Source organism: Lissotriton helveticus, chromosome 4_1 (assembly GCF_964261635.1).
Source record: "Lissotriton helveticus chromosome 4_1, aLisHel1.1, whole genome shotgun sequence".
NCBI classification, from domain to species: Eukaryota; Metazoa; Chordata; class Amphibia; order Caudata; family Salamandridae; genus Lissotriton; species Lissotriton helveticus.
In genome coordinates, this window is record NC_136063.1 from 199,818,832 (window position 1) to 199,846,744 (window position 27,913).

General features: G+C 42.6%; 1 protein-coding gene across 1 annotated transcript in view; it reads left to right on the forward strand.

The window, feature by feature from the left end:
- GPR20 (G protein-coupled receptor 20) overlaps positions 1–14,105 on the forward strand; it is a 161,792-nt gene extending 147,687 nt beyond the window's left edge. The window contains exon 2 of the mRNA XM_078685543.1: positions 11,725–14,105. Coding sequence (XP_078541669.1) covers positions 11,743–12,807 — 1,065 coding nt within the window. The 5' untranslated portion in view covers positions 11,725–11,742 and the 3' untranslated portion in view covers positions 12,808–14,105. The remainder of the gene's footprint in view (positions 1–11,724) is intronic.
- Positions 14,106–27,913: the final 13,808 nt, after the last annotated feature.

Genomic DNA, 27,913 nt, shown 5'->3' on the forward strand with positions numbered 1-27,913 from the left:
ATCGTGTATCCACAAGCACTCGAATCAATAAATAGAATTAAAACACCATTCATCCAATCGCCATGAAACTTTGGGAAGTTGTTGAGTACACTCCCGCAAAGGTTTCTGGCATAAATATTTTTTAAATATCGGCCCCCCACGGCCCTCATAATCTTTCAAATACTGATGTACGCACAAGACGGAAAACCAAAAAATTGTGTATCCACAAGCACTCGAATAAATAAATAGAATTAAAACGACACTTTGAAATGTTTTCCATATTAAAATGAATAAGTTTCAATAAGAATGACACAATGTAAATTGAATGTTACCATAACGAGTTTCCTTGAATTTCCTTTTTTCGGAGATCGCAGTAACGCGCGACGGGTAAGCTAGTTACCACATATTTTGGAAAGTTGTGGATCGTTTTGAGTGGCGAGTAATATTGTATTGCAGATTGGATGGTTGTCAGTCTCATCTCACCTGTTTTGGCAGACCATCAGGAGATGAAAACAGTGCTTTAAATGGGCAGGTATTCACAAATACAAAGTACGAGCACTTTTTAAAATTTTAACGGAGGAGTACCTGCATTTTTTATGGCATGTATGCAATACTTTTAATGGGGTAGAACTGGCCCTTCTCAGAAGCCAACAGGCACTCTAGCATAGTGAATACCTGCACTTTTCTATTTCCATTTCAAGAACTGGATGATACAGTAGCTTAGTTTCCCCTTTAGATACTCAACTCCACTCAACTATAATGCAGACAACTGTATTTTTCTTTTTGTCTTCTATTGATAGAATTGGCTCAAACAAAATAGACATAGCTCCAAATTAATAAAATGAACCACAAATATACAATGTGTGAATGTTTTGAGGGCTGCTTTCCAATTTAGCTGCCAAATGAGTCCCATTGAGTTGGGAAATAGTGACATTTGTTAAATATGGCAGACTGCAGTCTTGCTTTTGTCACAATTTTGGAAGATGGGTAAATGCACATCAAATTAGCAGTGGGCGAAACCTACGAAGTTTCACTCTGCGCACCTTCTCTTACACCTGTCCTTACAAAATCTATTAGTGTAACCCTACCACTAGCCCAACCCCTAAAGGTACCTACTCCAACCTCAATTCCATATGCCAGCCTGAATTCGTACCCAATCATAGCACCAACCTTACCCTAACCCATACACGTTATATCTTCCATCTGACCATTCCCAACTCTAACCGCTAAATATATTCACACCCTAAATCGCTAATTTTTATTCAGAATTTTTACTGAATGCCTGTTGTCACTGATACATAATTGTGTAGTTGCCACAACTGTGGATCACAGTGGAGACTTCAATGTTCAGTATCAAAACTGAGGGTTTGAAACTGTACTAAAACGTCTAATCATGATTTGGGGCCTAACAATGGCAGCATACACATGGTTACTGATTCTCAGTTGGGTCGTGGTTGGAGGCGACTTACTGTATTTACTTGATGTCATATTTATGCTATTAGCAAAGTTGGGTTGATGCTTAATTTGTGGGTTTGGGAAATTAGCTGGAGCAATCAACTTGTGTTATATGTTTTTGAGTGATTTCTTCTGGGGTACTTTAATGTGGGTGGGCTTGGGTGGCACTGGGGTCTTAAAGTTGAGTTTGTATCCTCGAGGGCTGGAGAGGTTTAGACATTTGTAGGGGGGGGCTGCACCAACGTGAATATTCTCTGGTAAAAGTGATGCATGCGTTCCTCTCGAGGCTTATGGAGCTACAGTGTACATTAGTTTGCTCGTCCTAAGTGGGAAACTAGACAAGGTATTGATGTATCTAGAGATACTTGATGTAAACGTGACATGTACCTGCCTTGGCCTGTTGGAACTGAGGAGGACCCGTTGGCCGGAACCCCTTGACCTGCTTCCCCTGAAGAGTCCATCACGATTTACTTTCACCCGCTGCAATCACATTGATTTGTTCAAGAATCGTGGTGCTATTTTTAGATCTGGTGTTAGCCAAGACCTTTTCATTTGACTAAAACTAAATGCAAATATATATTTAATTCTGAGGGCATTCAGTCAGCCCTTTTTATACATTGGTATTTTGTTGGGTCACTTACACTTTTATTCTACCCGCTACAACATACAGCATGGGACAGTGGTTTAGCCCACTTCATTCTGAGTAACGGTTTTCTGCCCTATTACAAGATGTACATCGACATACAAAGTAGTTCCCTCCAGCACCAGGAACTACTATGGCAATGCATGCTTTTTGAGACCAAAACATATTTTTGCATTAGCCAATATTTTTTTGATTGATAATGTCCCAGCAGCCTCACTAATAATACTGTTTTATGAAAACCAGGAAAAGTAAAAACAAGTATTGACAAAGCCAAAAAGCTGGTCGCTGATGCCAAACCTATTGGCTTTGCCAGTGCTTGTTTACTGTTGAAGTTACATATTGCTCTTAGGAGTTTGTAAAGTACGTATGACCCATACTTATGGTTATGTTCTATTCAATATTCACATTAATGATGTTGAATAATATGCTCCTATATGAAATTATAAATTGTGTCCTTCAAACATAGGGAAATGCATTGCACCATGTTTTGAGGGATTGTAAAGACTTCAGTACATTATACTTATCTCATACCAGCTTTTCCCACATCTCTGCTCACCTGTCGACTCTCTTGACAGCCCCTTCAGCCCTTTCTCTTCCCCTGCAAAGCCTGGTAGCCATATCCAACCAGAGCGCAATGGGTGATAGATGACCACAGCTCTACTCCTGCTGAAACAGTGCTGCACAATGATACTACGCAACATGTTCATGCGCTGTAAGTGTACGGCAACATAGATCAGTATCTCAATGGGGTTCTAACTAAACACTATGGGCCTAATTTATGAGGCTTTGCGTCACTTTTACGCCGCTGGTGCGTCACTTTTTGTGATGCACCAATGGCATAAAAATGCGCCTTGTTGCGCCATATTTACAAAGTGACGCATCTAGGTAGATGAGTCACTTTGTAAACCCCTGCGCCACATTATACCTGCACCAGGTATAATGTGTGCAAGGGGGGGGGCGTAGTGACGCAAGAAAGGGTCGTAGAAGTGACGCAGTGAAATCTATGTGATTTCACTGCGCCACTTCTAGGACACAAATGTGTCAATTTCTTACGCCTGTCTCATAGCAGGTGTAAGACTGGCGCAGGCCCTTTCACATGGGGCTTGCCCCATGTGAAAGGATACATTGCTGGAGTTGCGTCACTTTTGTGACACACTCCAGCAATGCGTCACTTTTGCGCCATACAGATACGTCAGAAATACTGACTTATCTGTAACTCCTTGCGCAATGATGCGTCATACTGTAAATATGACGCATCATTGGTGTTGCAAGGAGGGCACAGTGAAAAGTGACGCATCGCTGTTTTCACGCAGCGATGCGTCACTTTTCATAAATGAGGCCCTATTAACTTACCTACATTACTATCCACTACATCCCTCTTGAAAACTTTCCTGAAGTAGTATGGCTCGATATTAGGCAGGCACGGATCTGTATTAATCTAAAAGGCCTGCTACTCATCATCACAATGTCAAACTAATGAAGGAGTATTAATGGGCTGCAACTCATTTATGACATATGATCTGACTGTACCGGATGTTCATAGGGGTATGGATCAGTCGACTACAACACAAGTGTGTTTTCTAATATTCTGGAATAGTTATTTGACTTCCTAATGTTTTATTCACAGTGAAAAAAGGTGGAAATATACAGTCATTTAGGTATAACTATGTATACATGAACTTACCTCAAATTATGTAATGCATTGACAAACTTATATACTTTAAAAAAACACGGACATCCTCATAAGGTCACCCTTTTGGAAAAACTCTGCGATGCAGAGCAGAGTTTTTTTTCTCTCTCACGGCTCACCAGCGTTAAGTTTGCAAGCAAGAGAAATCGTGCAGTAAACCACCTGACAGTGAGATTTCTGAACGCGGGCGGTTGCTACCGCTCGCATTGGGAAAGCTGCCGTTCGCATAGAAAATCTACTCTAGCGACAGAAAGAAGCAGCACTCCTGGTGCTAAAAATCAGCACTCAGTGCACAGAGTTTTTTCAGAACTTTGCAAAACTCTGCATAACACGACTCTGTCAACTTTGCCCAGGCCTGATTCATGAAACATAATACTCTCATCCATTTCAATACCTCCTACAATGCGCGCTAGATTCCGCCTAAATCACAATACAAAATTCAAAAATTAATATTAACATGGTTCCAAATAATGTCATCACCATTAACCTAAACCCCATAAAAATTATGTCCTCAGACATTTTTAAAGGTTGCTATTAAAATGTACATCAGAAATACCCTACAAATGAAAGATCAGACATTTTACTTCTCCTTGATATCAACTTACAAATATAAAAAAAAAATGTTCAGACCACACTCTCAACTCAGTAATGATCACATGCTGCCCCAAAATTACTTCATCCTTCAGGTGAACAGAGCACATTGTACAAAGGACAGAATGTTCTAATTTATAGACTCATGGAAATGTAGCACTACCAATGGAGTCCATTTGACATTTTTCGAATACCTTAAGGCGGAAATTATGGGTCTCATTTAGAATTTGAATGAACGTTTACTCATAAATATCATGGAATACCCTGTCTGCCAAACTGGCAGTCTACACACTCTTTTAGAGTGAGGCGGACCATCATGTTTCTGCTGGTTGAAACCAGACTAATAGCTTGGCGGACTCAGGGTCTATCAGACTGTTCTCTCTATTTAGGGTGGATGGTCGGATGTATTTCATTTTAGGGCCACCAGATAAATCCTGGTGGTTCTGAAGAGGAAAAATGAAAAATGACTCCCAGAACCCTAGGAGAAAACTTCCACAATGTCAAGGTCATTATTTTTTGTTTTATAAAAACAAGTTCCCACTTTAGGAGGTTTTGTTTTGAAAAACAAGCAAGTTTGCGGAGAGGACGCTTTAAACATGGAGGCTTCTCAGCAAACAGTCAGTACCTTCAGAGGAGCTGTGATCTGCCAGGGCAGTGGAGTACATCACTTTACTTGCCTGGCAGAACAGAGTACAGCTCTCTCGGTTCACAAATAAGACATCTCTCAGAACATTTGGGACTTCAACACTTTATGTTGGGAAACATTGAAATTCATTAGAAGATCAACTGTAACACCCAAGCCAGAACTCTGGCTACATTTTGGAAAATTAACAATATTAAAGTTATCTTTTTCAATAATTCCACACATGACAAAGGCTGCATCATAAACTCAGTGTATTGGAAAGGACTGGTTAAAATGGTCGACTGGTCAGACAACCAAAAAATTCTCTTTGAAATACTCTGCTTGAGCTCTACCATGTGAAGTCAGCCTGATGCATCTCTAACATTGAGCAAGAAATGGAAAAACATAGATGCAAAAGTACATATAGAACAACCCACATCTCTAAACCCCTTCATTAAACTTACATGTACCTCTAAGAAGAAATATGAAACATTTGCAAGTTTCTTCTATATATCGAAATGTCATTAATGAAATACAGAAAGACTTAAGCAATATATTCTAGCTCAAACGGAACAAGAAAAATGCATCATACACAGAAGACATTTGAAAATTCCACAGCAAACACCATAGAAAAAAAAGTAATCAATCTTAGATTCTTCCGCATTTTTAGGACCCCACTCCAGCCGTTCGGAAGATATTGGAATTCATGTTTTTACCTGTAACAGTTCTCCATTCCTAGACAAAATCCTTTAAAGATTATGCCTGTTCAAATAACGAAACACCCCACTAAATACAGCCTTCCGGATGTTAGCCAAGCAGCCTTCAGGAAAGTGTATAACACACAAAATGTCGTTATAATTGTGATACATAATTTCATCAAAGCTCTAGGCAAAGTCAAATCTTGCATTTTGTTACCACTAAATATGGCACTGACATTTGATGCAGTTGCCATTCCACTTTTATCAACATCCTTGAAAATCTATTGGGCTAGGTGGCACTCCAGCTAACTAGGTTTAATACCACATAAGTGATGGATTGAATAAGTATTAACAAAGTCAAGAAATCTCGTTTACCTTTACATACAAGCGTGACTAAAGAAGCATTGCCAGCAGCGGTGCCTCCTCCGCAATGGCGGTGTCGCGTCGCCCCACTAGCTCACAGCCAGCAGCTGGAAAAAAAAATGTTACTTTTGTTTTATTTTTCAGCTGCTGGCTCTCAGCTGCTGGCTCTGAGCCAGCGTGTGCAGGGAGGGCGGCGCCAGGGCATGGGAGGGACAGAGGAGGAGTGGTATGTCTACTTATAAGTGCGCATGTCAGTTTGGCCAGCTATCTCAGGCTGGCACAACACACATGCACACTTAGGTTTCTCCAACCCAGCTGTATTGCACAGTTGGAGAAACCTAAGTGCGCATGTGTGTTGGGCCAGCCTGAGATAGCTGGCCAAACTGACATGCGCGCTTAAAACATGGAGAAACAGCACAGACTCCCTGTGCCTTAGCGTTCCTCTTTTCAGCCCACTCAGGCCAATCCTCATGCTACTCTCATGCTTAAGAGCAGCGCGGTAATCGGATGTGGAGTCCGATGCTGTCCCAGGGACTGCTGGACCCAGGAAGAGAGGAGCAGGAGGTGGCCGGCAGCACAAGATAAGTCTTGTTTTTTAAATTTGATTATTAACCCTCCCCGTTCTCCCCCCGCTTGTTTATAGCAGATTTTAATGCCTGTTCTGCTGCAGTTTGTTGCTAGTGACCATTAGGTGGCACTGAAAGGCAATAAACTAATGTTTGAACATGGTTTTCATTTCTCAGACGGAATGCAGTTAGAAGGAGGACGAATGCTGGATCTCCCAGCAGTAAAATGAACAAGCTTCTGTGTTTTCAAACAAAGAAAGGCAGGAAAGCAACAAATAAGAGCAAGGCAACTGAGATTGGCAAGAAAGACATCCAGTCTTGAGCGAGGATTGGCTTTGTCGAACAATTTGTACAATGCTTCCTTTAAAATTCAACTGATGTCTGTAGAGAGACTGCAAGGAAGTAAAAATGGGACATTACACTCCAGAATTCATATCTTTTCCCCATGGAGTGGATCAGCACTATGGGCCCGATGTAGATAAATTAGATTTACCGATTCATAAATACCGAATTTTACCGATTCGGTATTCATGAATCGGTAAATCTAATGTAGGTAATTTTTCGGTAAAAAATACCGAATCGGTAGGATTCGGTATTTACCGATTCTGTAATTACAGAATCGGTATTTGTCATTGATTCCTATGGGCCTTGAAGTCCATAGGATTCAATGGGAAATACCGATTCGGTAATTACATAATCGGTAAAATTACCGAATTGGCAAGGGGGACAGGGTGTCATTTTGACACCCTGTTGCACCCCTGTTTGTGGCCTGTGTGCCATGTGACACACATACATGCCCTTAGGGCATGTATGTGTGCCACATGGCACAGGTGTACATGCACAGATGTGCATGTACACTAGAATTCGTTATTTACTGTGCAATTGTATTACATGGTAAATAACGAATTAGTAACGGCCTGTGGCACTGTTTTCTGTGCCACCTACATCTGTATTTACTGATTCAGTAAATTTACCGATTCGGTATTTTACTAAATCGGTATATATACCAATTCTGTATATTTTGAGGCCCCTACATCTCCATTAGCAAATACCGGTCGGTAACGGCCGAAATCGGTATTTGCCGACCTACATCTGGCCCTATGTTGTCGCCCCTCCAACATTATACGTATATGTTGATCCCTTAAAGAAAGTATTAAGAAGATTCCAAATAAGTATACACAAATAAGCTGATGAAACTGAGCTCTACCTAAAATTCTCCTCTGAACATGACTATACCACTACAAAACAAATATTGGGAAAGCAAAGCTAATAGGTCTAGCTTCCGTGTGCTAATGCATGCCAACTGCATCTGTGAATTCCTGTTTGCACATTTATTTATTTCTTTGAAGAGTTTTATATAGCGCTAGCTAGACCCGGAGGTATCAGAGTGCTTTACATGAGGATCAGTGAGTTACAAGTTACAAGTTACACCTGTTACAAGAGCATAGTCTAACATAGGATAAAAAAGCAATGTTACGCTAATTCGTCGGAGGAAGGGGGAGGAAGGAGACATAACACACATGTTAGCACATTAAATCCAGACCTATTGGCTTTGGTTGGCAGTGCTTGTTTTTTGTCTGTTTGCTGTGAAACATCGTGAGTAGTTCGAGCAAAAGTAAAGGGATTTTCTTCACCTTTGAAATTGTGTTAATTATAGGGGAATAGACAACAGTGGGAAACTGGCAACTGACCAATGTTGTGACGGTTGAGTGAGGAGATATGGAAAATGTGTTTCCAGGCTCCTGAAGCCCATAACAAATTTGCTATTAAAACAACTAAAGCATAGAGCCAATAAATATTTACTAGGATATAAAATTTTTATAATGCTATGCAACAGTTGAAGTTCTCTTGTTGGACAGATACTTTTTACGTCTTTGCTCAGTCAAGATTTCTGCCTTCTGAATTAGCCTCCTTTTTAGCATTCAAAAACCTTGAGTGGGACAGGTCTGGAGGCAGTAACTAGGCGGGTTATCCCTACGCTGGATACCTCAGCCATGAGATATTCCTGCCTGCCATAATTGCACCTGGAGTGGATAGTCTTGGGTGATTAGTCATGGAAGCACTTCAGCAGAGGCCACTGGCAGAGTCCAGTGAGGGTCTACTTGCCACTGTTCATGCTATGAAAGGTCTTTTACATCTTTTTGGTCCATGTAGCTTCCCAAAAAGTCAGCAAACCCTCCCTTCTCAGTCCTAGGTAGAAGGGGGCAGGGCCAGTCCTTCAGGACTCCACACAGGTCACAGACAGCAGATCCAGCCCATTTCTGTTCTGCCACATGTCCACAAAGTGTTCAGAGCTGCTGGGGATGAGGTGCTATTTTAGTTCAGTTTGATAGCTAGTTCAATAGGGACTGCTGAACACTCCCTGACCAATGGATAAAAAGTTTCCAAGGGCAGTCCTCCCCACTTTTATAATACCACCTGTGTGCCTCACTGAAAACTGTCCCAGAGTGCACAATTCTCAATGGAATTCAACATAGCAGAATCATTCTGCCCCTGGAGGGAGCTAGAGGCACACTTTGGGGTGTGTCTAGGGTAATGAGCAGACCTACTCACCCACTCTGAACTAGTTCTGGCGCCAGCTCACTCCTCCATGGAGATTCAAGCTTTGAGGGTTGCAGTATATCCTGGGATCAAAGGACCCGATTTCCCCAGGCTTCCCTTAACACTAAACTATCAAAGTACATGTCTCCCCATGGTCCTGTTCGAGTTAATGAAGTTCCTGGACCCTCCTTAACTGCACTTCTTGGGCTAGACTGTATCACATATGTCACCCAAGCCTTTCTGCCAGGCCCAAGCCACTGTTCCTGCTCTGAGGTGAATATTTCACACCTCATCAAAGGCAGCAGTAACAGGCCAGTTGCAGGCAGTCTAATAAAACAGCAGGGTTATTTATTTTGACAGGCACTTCTGGAGCTTTAAAGTTGCTTCTGACAGCCTACACATGTGGGCCTGAACCCACATGTTACTTGCCAGCTTGATGGGTTCCAGTCCACAAGTGACATTTACTTTTCCATGCCATTGGAGTATTTCCCTGCACTATGTACTACGGTCTTACAAGGAAGCTAAATATTCCAATTTGGGGTTTGCCACTCACACTATGTTTTGGAAGTCGGAAAACATACAGTTCAGACTGGACATCACTACCTCAGTGCACAGAGTTCGGAAGCAAGCAGAATCAGTCCACAAACATGGGGGTGACACTGCAAAAAGATGCACATTCTCACAGAGGGGCAAACACAAGAATGGGTAAGAAAGCCTTTGAATCAAGGGCAGAAACTTGAGAAAGAAATAAAGCCATCCAATCATGAAGGAGCCCATTCTAAGCAAACATGTAATGTATTGGGAACAACAAAAGTGTCTACAGACAACTTCGCTGTCTGTAGCTGAGGCCTAACAACAATCAAATGACATAACACAAGGAGAAAGGGCTCCAAACTATGACATCAACAAGAGTATTGTTAGAGTAATAACAAGTAGGGACGCTATTGATATATACATATTGGATACCTGTCTCTTCCAGGTTTAAAGACTTTGCAGAAGCCTTAAAGCTGCCTCTCGAGCTCTTAACAAAACTCATAAATAAATAAATAGATGTTGTGGGCAAGAGACTCATTTAAGTAGATGTTTCCTGAACATATGAATTGACTATATGCCAGGTTAAAGAACTGAAGGGAAGTACAGTCAAAGAGTACAGTCAGTGGCCCCGGAAACTGTTACCAACATCAGGATATAGCAAATAAAAGAGCATGGTGAGAGACAATGAGCCTTTCCAAGAGGATTGTGTTTCTAAAAAGTATTAGTAGCCAAATGTTGGATATTAAAGCATAGCTTTTTCACATATATTAGCTAAAAAGATATAGGTTTAGCCGGGAGATCTAAATGTAAACTATATAATATTATATTTCATGACCAAGAGCAATATTTCTCTACTGATGCACTTTATGACTGTACCAATTGAAAAGATTTGCACCTGACATGAAACACTGAATAGGAGAAGCAGTTTCCCTATGATATATAGTGTAACCCAATGGACAAAATGCCCATTATAATCCATTGCCATAAGAAATAACAAACTATTAAGCATACAGACTTAATGTTGCATAGAGCCTGATTTAGATCTCGGCCGATGGGTTACTCCGTCATAACAGTGACAGATATCCTGTCCGCTGAAATATAAATCCCATAGGATATAATGGGATTTATATTTCGGCGGACAGGTTATCCATCACCTTCCGCCGAGATCTAAATCAGGCTTATAGTCACAATGCTAGTGTCTACATTACCCTGGTATGTAAACACCATAGCCATGCCATGAATTCTTACTACACTCACATTTAAAGAGCCATAGCCATGCAACAAATAATCATTACCCACTTGCATGCCAGTAATCCGCATTGCTTACCCATCCTGCACCATCATGTAAGGTACCACTGCAGTAACCACTTGATCCCACACTGGGGATCTCTCTACAGGAGACTCAGTCTCACCTCCTGTAACATCTGGAGCAGTCATACAGAGTAGTGCCAGACGGTCATCTTAATTCGGACCGAACTAAGCTCCCAGCAGCTGCTGCAGCAAAAGGCACTGTTGAGGCCTGACACAAAGGAACAGATTTACTAAAACAATGTGCAATGCAGTGCAGCAAGTAAGTTGCTGAGTCGCATTGCACAAGGGGTAAACTGATGCAGTGACATATCATCCGAGATACCACACTGCTGCACTCATCCCCTGAGCTTAGCAACACAAAAGTGTATGTGATGTTTAGCATATGTTTTGTACTGGAAGTGTTGCTCTCGACAGTGCATGTGTACACTAAATCCTTCAGATGTGTTGTAGGGGAAGCAGCATTGCGGTAAGTTCAGTTGAAACTGTAACCGAGTCAGTCATTTAGTATGCATATACCATGGGCCAAGAGAGCAACCCTTATGCAATAAGAAGAATAAATCATATGCTGTAATTATTATAGATGAACTCATAATGCCTCACAAACTCCACTCTGTTGCTATTAATTCATATTATCGTGATATCAGCTCTGAACTTATCAAAAATCTTCACAATGGCCATAAACATGTTCTGAAGCAACATTGTACTCATATATTGATCTGTTTCTTTTTTAGGTGATTCAAGTTTTTACTATGCAGACCACATCGACCGAAAGGCCAGATTTGACCAAAATGACACATGCCGTGCCTCAAAATGACACCCCCTGCCCCTTCCTGAACACATTGGCCCACTTGGACACTACACTCTACAATACATTTTATAAGCTGTGGATTGCCCTGATGGTGATGAACTCCATAATATTCCTTGTGGGCATTGTACTGAACAGTTTGGCCATCTATGTTTTCTGCTTTCGGACCAAGAACAAAACGACTTCTGTTATCTATACAATTAACCTTATCATCACCGATTTACTGGTGGGATTCTCCTTGCCGACACGCATCATCATGTACTATAGCGCAGGGGACTGTAGCTCGTGTTCCTTTGTTCACATCTTTAGCTACTTTGTGAACATGTACTGCAGTATCCTCTTTCTTACCTGCATCTGTGTCGACCGCTACCTGGCCATTGTACAAGTGGAAGCCTCGCGGAAGTGGAGAAACCCAAACTTTGCCAAGGGAATGTGTGTGTGTATCTGGCTCTTTGCCATCATTGTGACTTTCTCCATTCTAACATCGGCCATCAATGTTTCATCTTGTTGCCTCTTCCAGCTCTTCGTCCTGACGGTCTTTGAATATTTCCTCCCGCTCATAATCATCACCATCTTCACCATAAGGATCATGTGCGCCCTGTCCAAGTCGAGCCTCATGCACCAAAGTCGCGAGAGACGGATGAGAGCTGTCCAGCTCCTCATCACGGTGCTCATCATCTTCACCATCTGCTTCACTCCATTCCATGTCAGCCAAGTAGCCATCTGCGCCAAGCCAGACACGCCCCGCGACGTCAGCCTGGTTGTCTACCATGTCACGGTGACACTGAGCAGCCTCAACAGCTGCATGGACCCCATTGTCTACTGTTTTGTCACAAACAACTTTCAGTCCACTGTGAAAAACATCTTCAGGAAGTATGAGCAGGAGCAAATTAGCGGAGATATCATCAGCATGCAGAAGAGCTCCAAAGGGTCGGGCGCCATAACGGCGATTTCAAACATAATAAGTTCTCCAGTGAACCTTTCTTTGCCCAGTAATGCCCAGTTATAGCCAGCTAGAGGACTCACATCAGTTCAGATACATTATGGCACTGTGTGGCATGGGTTCTGCAACCGGTACAACAATGGCTGCTCTCTGGAAGGCACTGAAAATGATCTCAATGCAAAATGTAAGTCTTTGGAGGTCTTGCTGAGATTTGGAAAGAGAAGCTACAAGTGGGCATGAACAGAATGCAATGCCTTTTCAGCAACATACGGTATATGTGGCACATCCAAAATGGCTGCCATGCTCAAAATGATCAAAGATCTCTTTTAGTTTCATTTCTCGACCAAGTTATTGTTTTATTGTCATAAAAAGTATGTTCTGAATTATTCGCATACTAATAGGAAAAGGGATGTGTTGGATGTGAACCATCTCTGTTTCAACTGCATTTTTACGTGCTTCATGTACTCTTCAATTGAGGTCAGTCGGACAATTTAGTGTCATGCTGGATGTTTCCGTTACTAAAATTGTCGATATGATGAAGAAAAACTGAGTATTGAGTACTGCCAACATTCCACCACCACAATGGCTCAGGCAGAAACGAGAAAGGATCATTCTCAAAATGCATAATTTGATTCAGTGGCACATCAACAAAGACCCACTTTTGAAGATGTCTTTAAAGTTAAAAAAAAGTCAGACATTTTTATGAACTGTTTTTTTATTTAATATTTCTTAATATTCTTAAATACAATGGATAACTTTGCAATCTGTTTAAATGCAGATTCTTAATGATTTCAACTCTTTTTTAGTATCAAAGAAATCTTTATATATTACATCGTTGAGTGTCAAAGGTCAATGCTCAGAACAAAGGTGGCCATCTTTACTGGGGCTATCACAGTCATAGGATCACATCCTGAGCCAGTGAAGGAGGCATTTGAACTGAATAGAGTAACATACCTTTTTTGTGTGTAGAGTATCAAATGAGTAATTTGATAAGTGGCATTACTTGATAAGCAATACGTAAATTTGACGAAGAAGACCCACAAAAACATAAGACCAAAAGTGTGCTCCTGTAATATTTGAGTCGACTGATGCAAGGTAACCATGATAATCAAAGATACGGTGTGGTCATGCATTGGTCTGCAAAGTAATGATGTTCTTCAGTACAACACAAAACATGTTTATTGATTATCTATTAAAAAGCTAACCAAAGAGTGTGTGAAATATTACTGTGGGATTATATGCAGTGAAAACTGAAGAAACTGAGGGAACAGTATTCAGTGTTTTTTTCTCACACAAATAAATTATTTTTAGGTAAATAAATGTTTTGTAAAGTATGGTAAGTAAATAAAATGTATTCATGTTAATTGGCCGGTCTTGAATGATGTTTGAATGTTTTTTTATCAACTCCTCTTGCTAAGTGTTTCACATTTCTAGATTTACATTTACACACCCCAACCACAGCCCACATGGATTTGTAGATGGAACGGGCAGCAATATGTATCACTCTTGGACACAGTTTAGGTTGCAAAATAACATAGTCCTGCTAAAATTATTGACAAAACTATAATTGCATTAGTTATCCTCATTTTTACCAGTATGGTTTCAGGGGCTTCTAAAGAATTTGTAATTGAGCTTGCTGTATGCAATTATTATTGTTCAATAAGTATATACAACAACATACCCTAACTGAGAACTACCAACATTTCAAGCATTTACTTTTTTAAATAATATATGCGACCGAGGCATCCCAAAAAGGTTATTACTGTCTGTAGGTAGAGTTGAAAAAAAATCAAAGAAATGTAGTTTCAGCATATTTGGAGGCATGATCATTTTATGCATGTGCACTAGAAATTCTTCCAATTTCTTCTCTACTTTTTGGCCTACTGGAAGCCTTTCTTCCAATTCTAAGTTATTTCTTAATTATGTATCATGTTTATCCTGCCTGTGATTTCTTCATTTCAGATAGTACAGTTATATATTTCCCTTGGAACTTTCATAGTTGGGGCGAATACACCATTTTCCTTATTTCCTACCCAATTGCTTCTCCATTTATTTCCCCAACGCCCCTTTTATTCACAAATTGTGCAAAAAATTAAATTTGCATGGCATCAATATGCCATGGAGTATGAGATAAGACACCACCTTTCTCCTTACACTGCATCCTTAACATATGAATAACATCTGAACTTATTTCAAAAGATACGTTTGTCAAATGCGTATATTCCAGCAACTGGGTGCGCCATCATATCCACAGGATCTGTTTCACATTTCACATCTCTAAAGAGTAAAATGAAAACAAACTTAATCAGATGCCACAGTATGATGGGTAAGACCATTTTTATAATCAATTAGGAAGATATACTATAGGAAGGAGGTAAACCATAAAATGCACTGGGATATCCATTCTACCCCCAGAACCATCTCCATTCTCTTTAGAACTTCTGTTTAATAATAGTACAACCTCTCATCACTTTGGGTCTACTTAACTGTAAGTAATCTACGTTTTCTGGTACCTCCAAAGACTTCTATTTATCGCTCTTTGTAAATATCATTTTTTAATTTGAGTGTTATTGATTTAACATTTTCATCAGTACATTGTTTTTATATCCCAAAATAAAAATGACTAACAGGATATTCTTCATCCATTCACACCACTGCATCAGCTGCATGGAAGTCATCAGTTTTGAAGTATAATCTCCCCGTCATACAGGTTCCCTCCCACCCTCCATGTCCCCCTGAAATGGGAGGCATATATTTGCCACTCTGGGGATAGCTCATCAGAATGCAGATTTCAAAAGAGTGAAAATCAGAAGAATGGTTGGATTCATGCGGATGATGGAGAGTGATTGAGAGTTAACCTATATAGGTGGGATGAATGGGGGGAGTAAAAGGATTGATAGGGGGGCATAGATGAGATACAGTGGAAGATGGATGGTTGATGAGCCCTTTGGTGTGTTCGCCTCCGACCCGTGGTGTTGGGTATTATATAACCTCTTTGGTACATCCCCTAGATCTTTAGGCCCACATTTACTAACATTCTGCACAGGGACTTGCGCAACTCAAAAGATAGTTTCAAATGACTTACCACATTAACGGACTATGCGTGCTAGAGTGTGTTCTTGGCCTTAGCATCCTAACTTTCATTGAATAGGATAGAGCTGAGGTGGAGCTACATATCATGTATCACATGTTTTTATTTATTTTTGTAAATAAAACATATTAGACCAGATAAATCACCTATATATAATATAGGTCATACCTTTTTACAAAAGTTTAAATTTACTAGCATGGGTTATGGGCTGTGCTCTTAAGAAATGCGTGGGAGCTCCCCAATCAATGCAGTAAAAATCTTAGATTAGGGCATGTAGCATTTATATAGCCACATGTCCTGTTACTGTTGATATCTAAAACATAATTTAAGAGAATGCCATATTATATCTGGGGGTCTCTAGATGGCAATGGTGGTCACCTTTGTCCAAATAGGGACCCTTACTTCTAAGTCAGATAAGGGGATTACACTCCTTAATAACCCCTGCTCACCCCCTTGGTAGCTTGGCACGAGCAGACAGGCTTATCTCAGAGGCAGTGTGTTAAGCATTTGTGAATATACACAGTATTATAGTGATAACACTACAGATGGACACAACACAGGTTTCATAAAAAATAAGTATTCTTTATATAGACTTAACACAAGACCACAAATGACAAATATCCACAATACTACACTTAAGATTACTTAAAAGATGATTAAAGTCTCTTAGTTCAAGTTGTTGTTAAATTCGACAAATTTCTCAACACAGTACCTGGATGCGTAACGCAAAGTGAACAAAAGGCTCGCAAATGGGGAGATGCGTCGGTTCCGTGACCCGGGGGAACGGTTGCTTCCTGCCTCAATGCTTGCGCAGAGTAGGGGACTCGTCCTGAGCCTTACCGGTGCAGAGGTGATGCGTAGATTCTCGGCCTGGGGGCCCCTTGCGGTGCTCAAGATGGCGCCCTGATGCGATGCGATGATCTGGTTGCGATGCGAGAAGATTGGGCCCTTGATGCGGCAATACGATGACGATGCAATGACGCCCTGGCAGCCTTGCGACGACTCTGTACTTTGGAGCCGCGACAGGCCCTGCGACACGCTTTTCCGGTGATGCGATGGCGACTCTCACGATGGCGTCACGCTTCTCCGGTGATGCGACAGCAGGCAGCTTCGATGAACACACTATTCCAGGGAGATGCGGCGAAGGCTCGCTTCTCCGGTGATGTGACGATTTCAGCTGCGGCGGCAACACGCTTCTTCTCGATGAGTCGCGCTCCCAGCGGCACGCAAGTGGCTGGAGTCAGAATTCCCAGCAAGGAAATTCAGGAGGGAGCTGGAGGTGAAGTCTTTTGTCCCTGACACTTCAGCAGGAGGCAAGCACCGTTCAAGCCCTTGGAGAATATTCTGGAGAAGAAAGTCCTTACAAAGTTCCTTCTCCTTTCCCTTGGCAATGAAGCAACCACTGCAGGCCAACCCAGCAAACAGCACACTGGCAGAGGGGCAGTCCAAACTCCTGCAGCTTCCTTAGTTCTTCTCCTTGGTAGAAAGGTTTCTTCTTCCAGAAGTGACCTAATTTCTTGGGATCAGGGTCCCAATATTTATACCCCAAAATCCTTTGTTCTCTGAAGGCAGAGAGGCCTCTGCCTAGTCCAAACCAGTTCCTGAGCACTTTGTTTACATGACTCTCTTCTTCCTTTCACAGTGCAGGGCAGAGACATCAGACAAGCCACAGGAGGTGGAGCCAGCATTGTAGAGGCAAGGCCCAGCCCTATTCAGGTCCCAGGTGCAACTCCTCCCTCCCATCTAGATGCATATCTCTCTATTCACCACTGGGCTGCCCATGCCTGTCTCCTGGAATCCCCCAGCCCTGTCACTCACAAACCCAGACAAGGAATACACAACCCAGCAGAGGCAGGCCTGGATAGTTAGGCAAGAAAATACCTACTTTCTAAAAGTGGTATTTTCAAACACAGAATATTAAAACCAACTTTACTAAAAGATGTATTTTATTATTCTAAGTTCAGGCATACTAAATTCGAATTTTTACCATGAGTCAGTTAGTATTGTAAGAATGTAATAATCTAACTGCCCATTCTGACCTATGGAGAACAAGTAGCCTTCAATAGTGAAAAACGAATATGGTCGTAATTCACTACTAGAACATGCTACACAGATCAGAGCATGTCCTACCTTATACTTACAATGCAGCCTGCCCTGGGCCTTCCATAGGGGTGTCTAATATGAAGCAAAGGGAAGGTTTAGGGACTGGCAAGTGAGTGCACTGGCCAAGTCGACATGGCAGTCACAGACTGCACACAGGCCTTGCAATGGCAAGCCTCAGACACACTTTACAAGCTGCTTCTGTGGGTGGCACACCCAGTGCTGCAAGCCCACCAGCAGCATTTGATTTACAAGCCCTGGGCACACATGGTGCACTGTACTAGGGGCTGACAGGTAAATCAATTAACCCAATCATGGAACAACCAATTAGTACATCAATTTAACATTGGGAGCACTTGCACTGTGGCACTGATTAGCAGTGGCACAGTGCCCAAAGCATATAACCAGCAAAAACATATCAAAACAGAGGAGGCAATCCGTCAAAATGGAAGCGAGACTCACGCCAATGATGCCAGGTCTAACACGTGTCCCCTCCAGCTGAAATGTGGGGAGAACTACCCTTCCCCTTGGGGGTTCTCTTCACTAAGGTGGATAAATCTGGACAGACCATCAGCGTTGGCGTGTTCTGTACCAGGGTGGTGTTCGACCATAAAGTCCATACCCTGTAGGGATATGTACCACCTCAACAACTTTGGGTTCTCACCCCTCATCTGCATCAGCCATCTGAGTGGTCTGTGGTCGGTCTGAATCTGGAAGTGAGTCCCAAACAAGTATGGTCCCACCTTCTTCAGTGCCCAGACCACAGCAAATGCCTCACGCTCAATTGCACTCCACCTCTGTTCCCGTGCAAGTAACCTCCTACTGATGAAGGCGACAGGTTGGTCTAGGCCCTCTTCGTTAATCTGTGATAGAACAGCCCCCACACCACGCTCTGAAGCGTCTGTCTGTACAATGAACTCTTTTGAGAAGTTGGGCGCCTGAAGCAGGGGTGCTGTGCACATGGCAGTCTTCAGGGCCTCAAAAGCCTTCTGACAGGTGTCAGCCCAGTTCACTTTTTTGGGCTGCTTCTTGGAAGTCAGCTTAGTTAAGGGTGCAACAATGTTGCCATACCCCTTGACAAACCTCCTGTAGTACCCCGTGAGTCCTAAAAAGGCTCTCACCTGTGTCTGAGTCTTTGGGGGTTCCCATGCCAGGATGGTATCAATCTTGGGTTGTAGGGGCGCCACCTGGCCGCTTCCTACCTGGTGACCCAAGTACACCACGGAACCCTGCCCGATCTGGCACTTACTCGCCTTGATCGTGATTGCGCAGTGCCATCAACACTTCCCAGAGGTGCTGTAAATGTTCTTCCCAACTGGCGCTAAATACTGCAATGTCATCCAGGTAGGCGGCACTGAAGTCCTCCAGCCCAGCCAACACCTGGTTGACCAACCTCTGAAAGGTTGCAGGGGCATTCTTCATCCCAAAGGGCATAACACGGAATTGGTAATGCCCATCTGGTGTGGAGAATGCTGACCTCTCCTTAGCACCATCAGTCAAGGCGATCTGCTAGTACCCAGTAGTCAAATCAAACGTGCTGAGGTTCTGTGCAGCCCCTAACCGATCAATGAGCTCATCAGCTCTGGGGATGGGGTGTGCATCAGTCCTGGTGACTGAATTGAGCCCGCTGTAGTCCACACAGAACCGGAGTTCGGGTGTGGCACCAGGCAAGGCAGCCTTTGGGACCAAGACCACTGGGCTGGCCCAAGGAATGTTGGAGGACTCAATGACCCCTAAAACAAACATCTTGGAGATTTCCTCCTTAATGTTAGCCCTAACCTTGGCAGTCACTCTGTAAGCCTTGTGCTTCACAGGAGGACTGTCGCCAGTTTCCACATCATGGACGCACCACTCTGTGACACCAGGAACCAAGGAAATTAGATCAGAGAATTGCCCCAACAGCTGGCGACAATCTTGCTGCTGATAAGGGGTCAGTGTGGCTGAGAGGCTGACACCATCCACTGACCCTTCTTGCTCTGTTGCAGACAGGAGGTCAGAAAGAGGCCCGGTCTCCTCCTCCATTCCATCATCTTTCGCCAGGAGCATGCCCACTTCGGACCTTTCTAAGTGGGGCTTTAGGCGGTTAACATGCAGGACCCGCAAGGGGTTCTTGGGAGACCGCAAGTTCACCAGATAGGTGACATCACTCTTGTGCTCCACCACCTCATATGGACCGGTCCACCTGTCCTGGAGCGCGCAAGGCTCCACAGGGGCCATGACCCCAACTTTCTGTCCAGGCTGAAGCTCAATCAGAGTGGAATTCTGATCGTACCACTGCTCCATTTCCTCCTGGCTGGCTTCCAGATTTGCCTGAGCGAGATCTCAGAAACGGCGAGTCTGGTTCCTGAAGGCCAGCATGTAGCTATATACATCCTGGGGAGGTTTCCTAGGAGATTGCTCCCAGCCTTCCTTGACCAAACTCAAAGGTCCTCTTAAAGGGTGACCATACAAAAGCTCAAAGGGGCTGAACCCTAGAGACTTTTAGTGGCCTATTCGCCAATATTTTGACAAGGATTTTTGCTTCAATATTAAAAAGGGAAATTGGGTGATATGAAGAGTGGTGTTTGGGTGGTCAGCCTGGTTTGGGGAACACAACGATTTTGGCATGTTGCCAATCTGACAGGAGTTGTGCCATCTCCATCGATTCAGTTATGGTACTAAGGAGATGTGGGCCTAACTGTGTTATAAATGTTTTATAAAACGCACTAGGAAAGCCGTTAGAACCAGGGGCCTTGCCGGTCCGCAGTTTGGCCACAGCAGTAGTGACCTCTTCTAGTGTGATAGGTGCGTCTAGGGCTTCTCGTGTATCGTCCAAGATTGTGCGGGTGGTATGTCAACTAGAAATTTCTCCATCAAAAAGACATGTATCACATCTTTTGGTTGGTATAATTCTTCATAGAATTGCGCAAAGCTATTGGCGATATCGATGGGATCCTTAAGGGTTGTCCCTTTTATATCCCGAATAGGGGGAGGGGTATGGATAACGTTGCCTGTCGGCACAGTCGATACAATAGCATACTAGATTTGTCGCCCCATTGATATATTCGACTCTGGGATCCCAATCACATTTGTCTGGTCTCTTCCATTAACATGCTTTGGTATTGCCGTTGAGAGACAGTTAGATTTCTGCGTAATATAGGGGTTTTGTGCTTGTGACATTGCTTTTCTAAGGTCATACTTTGGTCTTCTATTTGTTTAAGTTTATGTGTCTTACTTTTGCCGGCTGCGGTGGTGTAGATGATGTCAGCAACACGTAGATGTAGGCTTTAGGGCTTCCCATAGTACTGTCGGCGAAGACAAGGTACACTCATTATGACGAAGATAGTCTTCCACTGCGTTATTGATATGTTCCTTATATTTCTGGTTTAGCAGGTGCCATGTGGACATTCTCCACCGAAATGGTTGTCTATGTATGCCGGTTGTCCTGGGGGTGGGACATTCTCCATGTGTCAGCCCAACTGTGCATCTTTACTAGAGCTAATAGTTTGGATTCCCTAGGATTCACGCGATCCCCCTTGGGTTGTCCCCTATCAATGAGTGCTTACATGACATCATTCCAGTCTCCGCCCATAACAGTGAGACATTCGGGCAGTAGAGCCCGAACATTGATAAAGCTCTCAATAAACGTTTGAGATGGTGGGGGAGGAGCATATATACTAGCCAGTACAATGTACTCTCCCTTAAGGGAACCATACACTATGATATATCCCCCATGGACGGCTGTCCAGTGAGCTATATGTGTGAGCGATGTTCGAAGATGAATTAAAGGGCCACTGCACTGGAACCTCAAGTAAATCCCGCGTGATACACATGGTCGTATCCATAGAGGGCTAAACATGGGGTTTTAGTGCCCATAAGACGTGTTTCCTGTCACATGACACCGTCTATTCTGGACCTTTTTGCCTGACCGAGTACCGCCCCTCGCTTAATCTTGTTGAGTATACCTCTAACATTCTAGCTCATAGTATGTATGTGACCTGGTAGGGTCTCAGCCCCCGACATCGGCATTGTCCTGTATTAAAGGATGTGTTGTGTAGATTTGCACAGATGTATATCTATCTAATATGACATTCTCTAGGCAATGCATATGCAAAAACAAAACACAATTAACATAATTAATTATCAATTAAATCATTAATATTAGTTAACAACGAATTATTAATTAATTTAAATCAAATTACTTCCCATCCTGTACCCCTATAAGCCCCACAACCTGCACATAAAAATAAACAAATTGTAAAAAATTGCACAATTAACATAATTAATTAGCAATTAAATAAATAGTATTAATTTAAAAATAATCATTAATTTATTATAATTAAATTACTTCCCAACCTGTATCCCTTTGAACCCACAACCCACTCCGGTACCAAAAATCATAAAAATGAATTAAATAAAATGTAATAACTACTAAAAATGTAAAACTATATTAAAAATCATAAACAATATTTATACAAATCATTTACATCATATACATTTAAAATATATACTAAAATACATAACAATAATTAAACAACGAAATTATAACCAACAATATTTTTGTAAGCAATGTTAATGACTACGATATTTTATAAAACGATATTACTTACCTTAAATTCAATATTCTTGACAACGATGTTCTTGCTGATGATATTACCATATCACTATATTTTTGACTCGATATTTTGGCAAGTCGGTATTTTGTCTGAACACTTCACCGGATATGGCAGCCAAGTAGCACCTCTGTATGTAAGAATGCTTGATTCAGAGACAGATTCAACTCTGCAGCATCTCCTGATACAGAGAACAGAGAGAGATCAAACAGCACCTCCGTAACCAGATGAGCAGCAAAGTAGTGTCTTAAAGGGACTCAGCACAGTTTGCAGTCCCTGTCTATGCATAAGAGGTGCTGAGCTCAGTGACAGATCAATCCGCGCACTCATTGACCGGTCCAAATGCACACTCAGGGACAGAGCCAACCGCGCACTCAACGACAGAGCCAACCGCGCATTCAATGACAGAGCCAACCGCGCACTCAATGGCAGATCCATCTGTGCAGTCAGCGGCAGATCCGACTCCACACTTAGCAACAGAGCCAACCGTGCAATACTTCTTTATGCAGAAGTAACACACCTGTCTCGAAATCTAGGTTGTGGGCAGTACAGGTACAGATCCAGCCAGGTATTATGTCTTTATCTACTAGAATTAAGGCATCGTTGCTGGGGAAAGCTGACCCTGACCCATTAAAAGCACAGCAGCCCTACAGAGGAGTGCCTGGACATTACCATTAAAGGTGCGGCACTCCCAAATCTATCAATATTTTACCACCCATGCTGAGAAGTGCGGGTATTATCCGATCAACGCTTTATCAGCTAACCTGAGAAGTGCCGGTACCAGCCGATCAAAACTTCTCCAGCCAAGCTGAAAAATGTGTGTAATATCCTATCAGTACTTCATCGGCCGTGCTGAGAAGTGTGGGTACATTCTATTAATACTTTACCATCCATGCTGAGAAGTGTGGGTGCTATGCTACCAAAATGTCACCAGCTACACTGAGAAGTGTGGGTACTGTCCTATCAATACTTCACCAGCCATGCAGAAAAGTGCTGGTAGTCTCCTATTAATACTTTACCAGCCACACTGAGAAGTGTGGGTACTGTCCTATCAATCAATCAATCAATCAATAACTCTATTCAGTTATTATTCAAAAAACAACCATAAAAGTACAATAAAATACATATCCATTAGAAAGTGTAAAAACGGGTTACAGCAAAATAGGCATTATTACATTTCATACATGTATTGATTTTCGTGACTTAAAAACATTTCTAAAAAGGAAGACACAGATGCAACAGTAAATATGTTATCTAACATCTGGATAGCTAGAAAAGCAGGACGACACTGTCTTAAATTCATATACTTCAATATTGGCAGGATCCATGTTTTCCTAGGAATTGTGTAGAATTTACAGAATAACAGGATATGCATATCTGATTGATTTGACATATCATCACATGGGCATTTATTAATCTGCCTTGTCCAATCATTCATAATAGGAAAACTTAATAGTCTAAATAAAATATTTAGTCTGAATCGTACTAGTAGGAACATTTCAAAGTCTCTCATCTGAAATTTACAATACGGTTGGATATCGCTAGTAATCATTATTAACTGATGTGCGACCACTGTGGTTTTTGTCATTTCCTGTTTTATTCTTTGATTCCCTAAATAACTCATACAAAGTTTTTTCAGTTCTGTCCCAGGGATCTGACACATCAATAAAGGTTCTTCATAATGATCTTGAAGGCCTATCTGTGTAAGGAACATTTTTACATAGCTCAACCATTTATTCCTATTAACATTATCAAGGGTCAACGCATCCCTCAAGATGAGACGATTGAAGGTACACTCCTCAGTGGTCCATACCCTATGCCATAGGAGAACAGGTTGTAACTTAATGACATCTTCTAGGTACGGTTGTCCAAGTTCGGCATGGCAAATGTAGGTGGATACACTGTCCGGGACTGCTAAAAGATGTCGCATAAAACAATTTTCAGTCACCTGCAACAATTTTACGTTTGCCTATCCCCAGATACCAGCACCATATGTGGCAATTGCAACACAAGTTGCGTTATAAATACATAGGAGCTCCCTGATCGGTTTCCTGCCCATACTGTCCTATCAATATTTCACCAGCTACACTGAAAAATGGGGGTACTGTTCTATCAATACTTCATCAGCCCCGCTGAGAAGCGTGGGTAAATTCCGACCAATGCTTTACCAGCTAAGCTGAGAAGTGTGGGTACTATCTTATGAATACTTCACCAGGCTTGTGTGGGTACAATCCATTCAATACTTCACCAGCCATGTTGAGAAATAGGGGCACTTACCGATTAGTACTTCGCCATCCACCATGAGAAGTGTGAGAACTATCCTATCAATACTTCACAAGCCTAGCTGAGAAGTGTGGGTACTCTCCTATCAATACTTAAAAAGCTATGCAGAGAGGTATGGTCACTATTTTATTAATACTTCACCAGCCACCCTGAGAATTGCAGGTACTGTCCTATCAATACTTTACAAGTCACGCTGAGAAGTGCGGGTACTATCCAATCAATATTTTACCAGCCATGCTGAGAAGTGCCAGTATTATCCTATTAATACTTCACTAGCCATGCCGGGAAATGGGCAGAACTCGAGAGTGCTGTATTGTTCCAGGAATTGAAGAGAGGACGGGGAACAATCGATAGGGCTAGAGCATGGGAACATCTGGTAGATACACCAAACAGTTCCCTTCGTTCAGCGAAGGATTCAGAGGGTGGAAGCAACTGAGCACCCTCTGACCTTGCACGGGGCGCCCTGGGAGGGATTTGGAACTACTAGTGAGAACTCAAGATCTTACTGGCCATTAAGAAACTCTACATATGCCAGCCTGGCAAGGGGTGACCGAAGATGGGGGAGTTGGATGAGGGCGTTTGTTATGCAATTTACTCTGTACTTCCCCCAAGCATGGACAATTGTCTACTTCTGGTGTAATATGTCCTAGCAGCTATTGTTTTATGTCATATGAAAACAATAAAATGTTGTTAAAAATAAATAAGCAATGCCGGGAAGTGGCAAGACTGTCCCTGTGAAAGTTGTGTAGCTGTGTCAAGATAGGGAAGGAACAATCCGGTCAGCTGTGATTAAAATTTGTAAAGGGCTGTTTACATGAAGGTCTCTAGAGCAGGTGCATTCACCTTTTAATTTGCCCTAGTAGGAATAGGAGGTGAGTTGTGAGTAGGTGCATTAATCAAGCAAGGTATATTTCCTAAAAGGCCTTGGTCTCTGTAAAGGCCAATACACATATCTGCTATTCCCCTATAGGCCAGTAACTCTGAATGGTAATAGGTTTCGGACAATGTCATCTACTTATTGTTCATTCCTGCGAGAGTCAAAAGGCTGCTGCATTGAGGGCAATTTGGGTCTAATTTAAAGGCAATTTGGCATACGGCAGCTTGACTTGCTGCACTATCCTACATCAAAGTAAAAGGGCAGGAATGCACCATATTTATCCAATACGATGCATGCCTGCCCTTTCCCCTTGTGCTGGCACCGTTTTGGCAGCCTAGCGCCAATGCAGGCACCCGTGCACTGTGATGTAAGGGTGCCTGTGTTGCCGGCTGGATTGTTTAAGAGCAGGAAGGGGCACACTCTAATTAAACAAGCATAGCAGCAAGTTTGGTGCTTTCCCAGGTTTACATGGTCTTGTAAATCAGTGCAAGCGACAAAATCTATGGGTGTTGCGTGGGATCACCCACGAACGCCCATGGAATACCTCCCTAGCGCATAGTAAGGCAACTCAGCGATTTGCGCTCCTTGCCTTACTCCATATCTATTAGGCCATTCGAAGCCACGCAGAGTGGCTTTGCGCCGCCTCATACATATATGATTGGGTGGTTTGCCTCGCCAGAACATCACAAAAATGGATGCAATGGCAGCACAAAGGTCCCATAAATATGCCCATGTGTAGGATATCCCACATAACGGTGCAAACTTCTGTCACTGTCACGTGTATCACATCTGCGTAACAGGCTGGAAGGGGTCAGACGAAGCCCATCTGATCCAGGGGTCTTTAGTTGGTTTCATGGCATTAAAAGCACATATTTTCTTCTAAGAAATGCTAGAACTGTCCTATAATTAGCATAGGAGCAAGTTGAGTGGTGCTGCCGCTAGCCTTTTAAGTAACTGCAACCTTGTTAAGAGGTACTTGCAATGACCAATTAAAAGTAATACTGCCTGCCTCAGGATTGGTGATTCATTCGTATTAAACAAGCATGGCATCAAGTTTTAAGAGTTCCAGTACTAAGTCTCGTCAGGTGTGCTGAGGAATGCTGGTGTGGTGCCTTTACAATTTGAGACGGCCTTAATGAATTGAGACTCTATAACCATTGTGCCCCAAACCCCTAAACTTTGAGTGCAAAGAGGTATTAAAAATATGAACTTCTAGTCTGGTCTGATAGCACAGCTATCTGCCACAGCTCTTCTCATTACTCTCCTAAATATACACACAAACACACAGGTTTGTTGGCGCTTTACCTATTTATGGTGGCTGCCTAATTGCTTTTTGTGCTCATATATCAAGACTGCTTGACCCAAAAATGGCTGCCCCAGCATCTCCCGTCCTTAGTACAGCAGATTATGGCGTCCTAGGTTTCTGTTCTACCCTGCCCTCCTCTTCACCGCTTCACTATGGATGAGTACTCCTGACTGCTGAATCCTTTTCACAAGCTTACAGAATGATACAGACAATCAATCATGAAAACACACACCCATAAGTTGCACAAATCTGTGTTTTACTCTCTGCTGGGTCTATGTCTCTTTTTCCTTGTCTTCTCATCTCTCATTGGTTTCCCTAGAGAGCATGTGTGCTGGGAGCTGGGCCAATGAGAACAGAGTTTGTAAATGTATATCTGTGCCTCTGAATCATGCATAGAAAATATTAAATATAGCGCCCACAGTGAGACAGTTTGAAAGATCAGTAAGAGAAACATTTTCCGGACCCTTGTGGGAGAAGCTACTCCCTTCTAATCACTGAGGGAGCGTTAGACCTGGCCCCATTGGCGTGGGTCGCCTTTCCATTTTTGCTGTTGCCTCGTGTATTTCTGCTGGTGTTAGATGCTTTGGGCTCTGTGCCACTGCTATTCAGTGCCACAGTGCAAGTGCTCCCTATTGTAAATTGATGTATTGATCAGTGGTTCCATGTTTTGCTATTTGGTTTACTTGTCAGACCTTAGTCTAGTGCACTGAGTGTGCCCAGGGCGTGAAAATCCAAATGCTGCTGGTGGGCTTGCAGCACTGGTTGTGCCACCCACAAAAGCAGCCTTGTAAAATGTGTCTAAGGTCTGCCATTGCAGAGCCTGCATGCAGTCTGGTACTGTCATGCTGAGGGCAAGTGCACCCACTTGCCAGTCCCTAAACCTTCCCTTTTCTTCATATCAGTCACCCCCATGGTAGACCCAA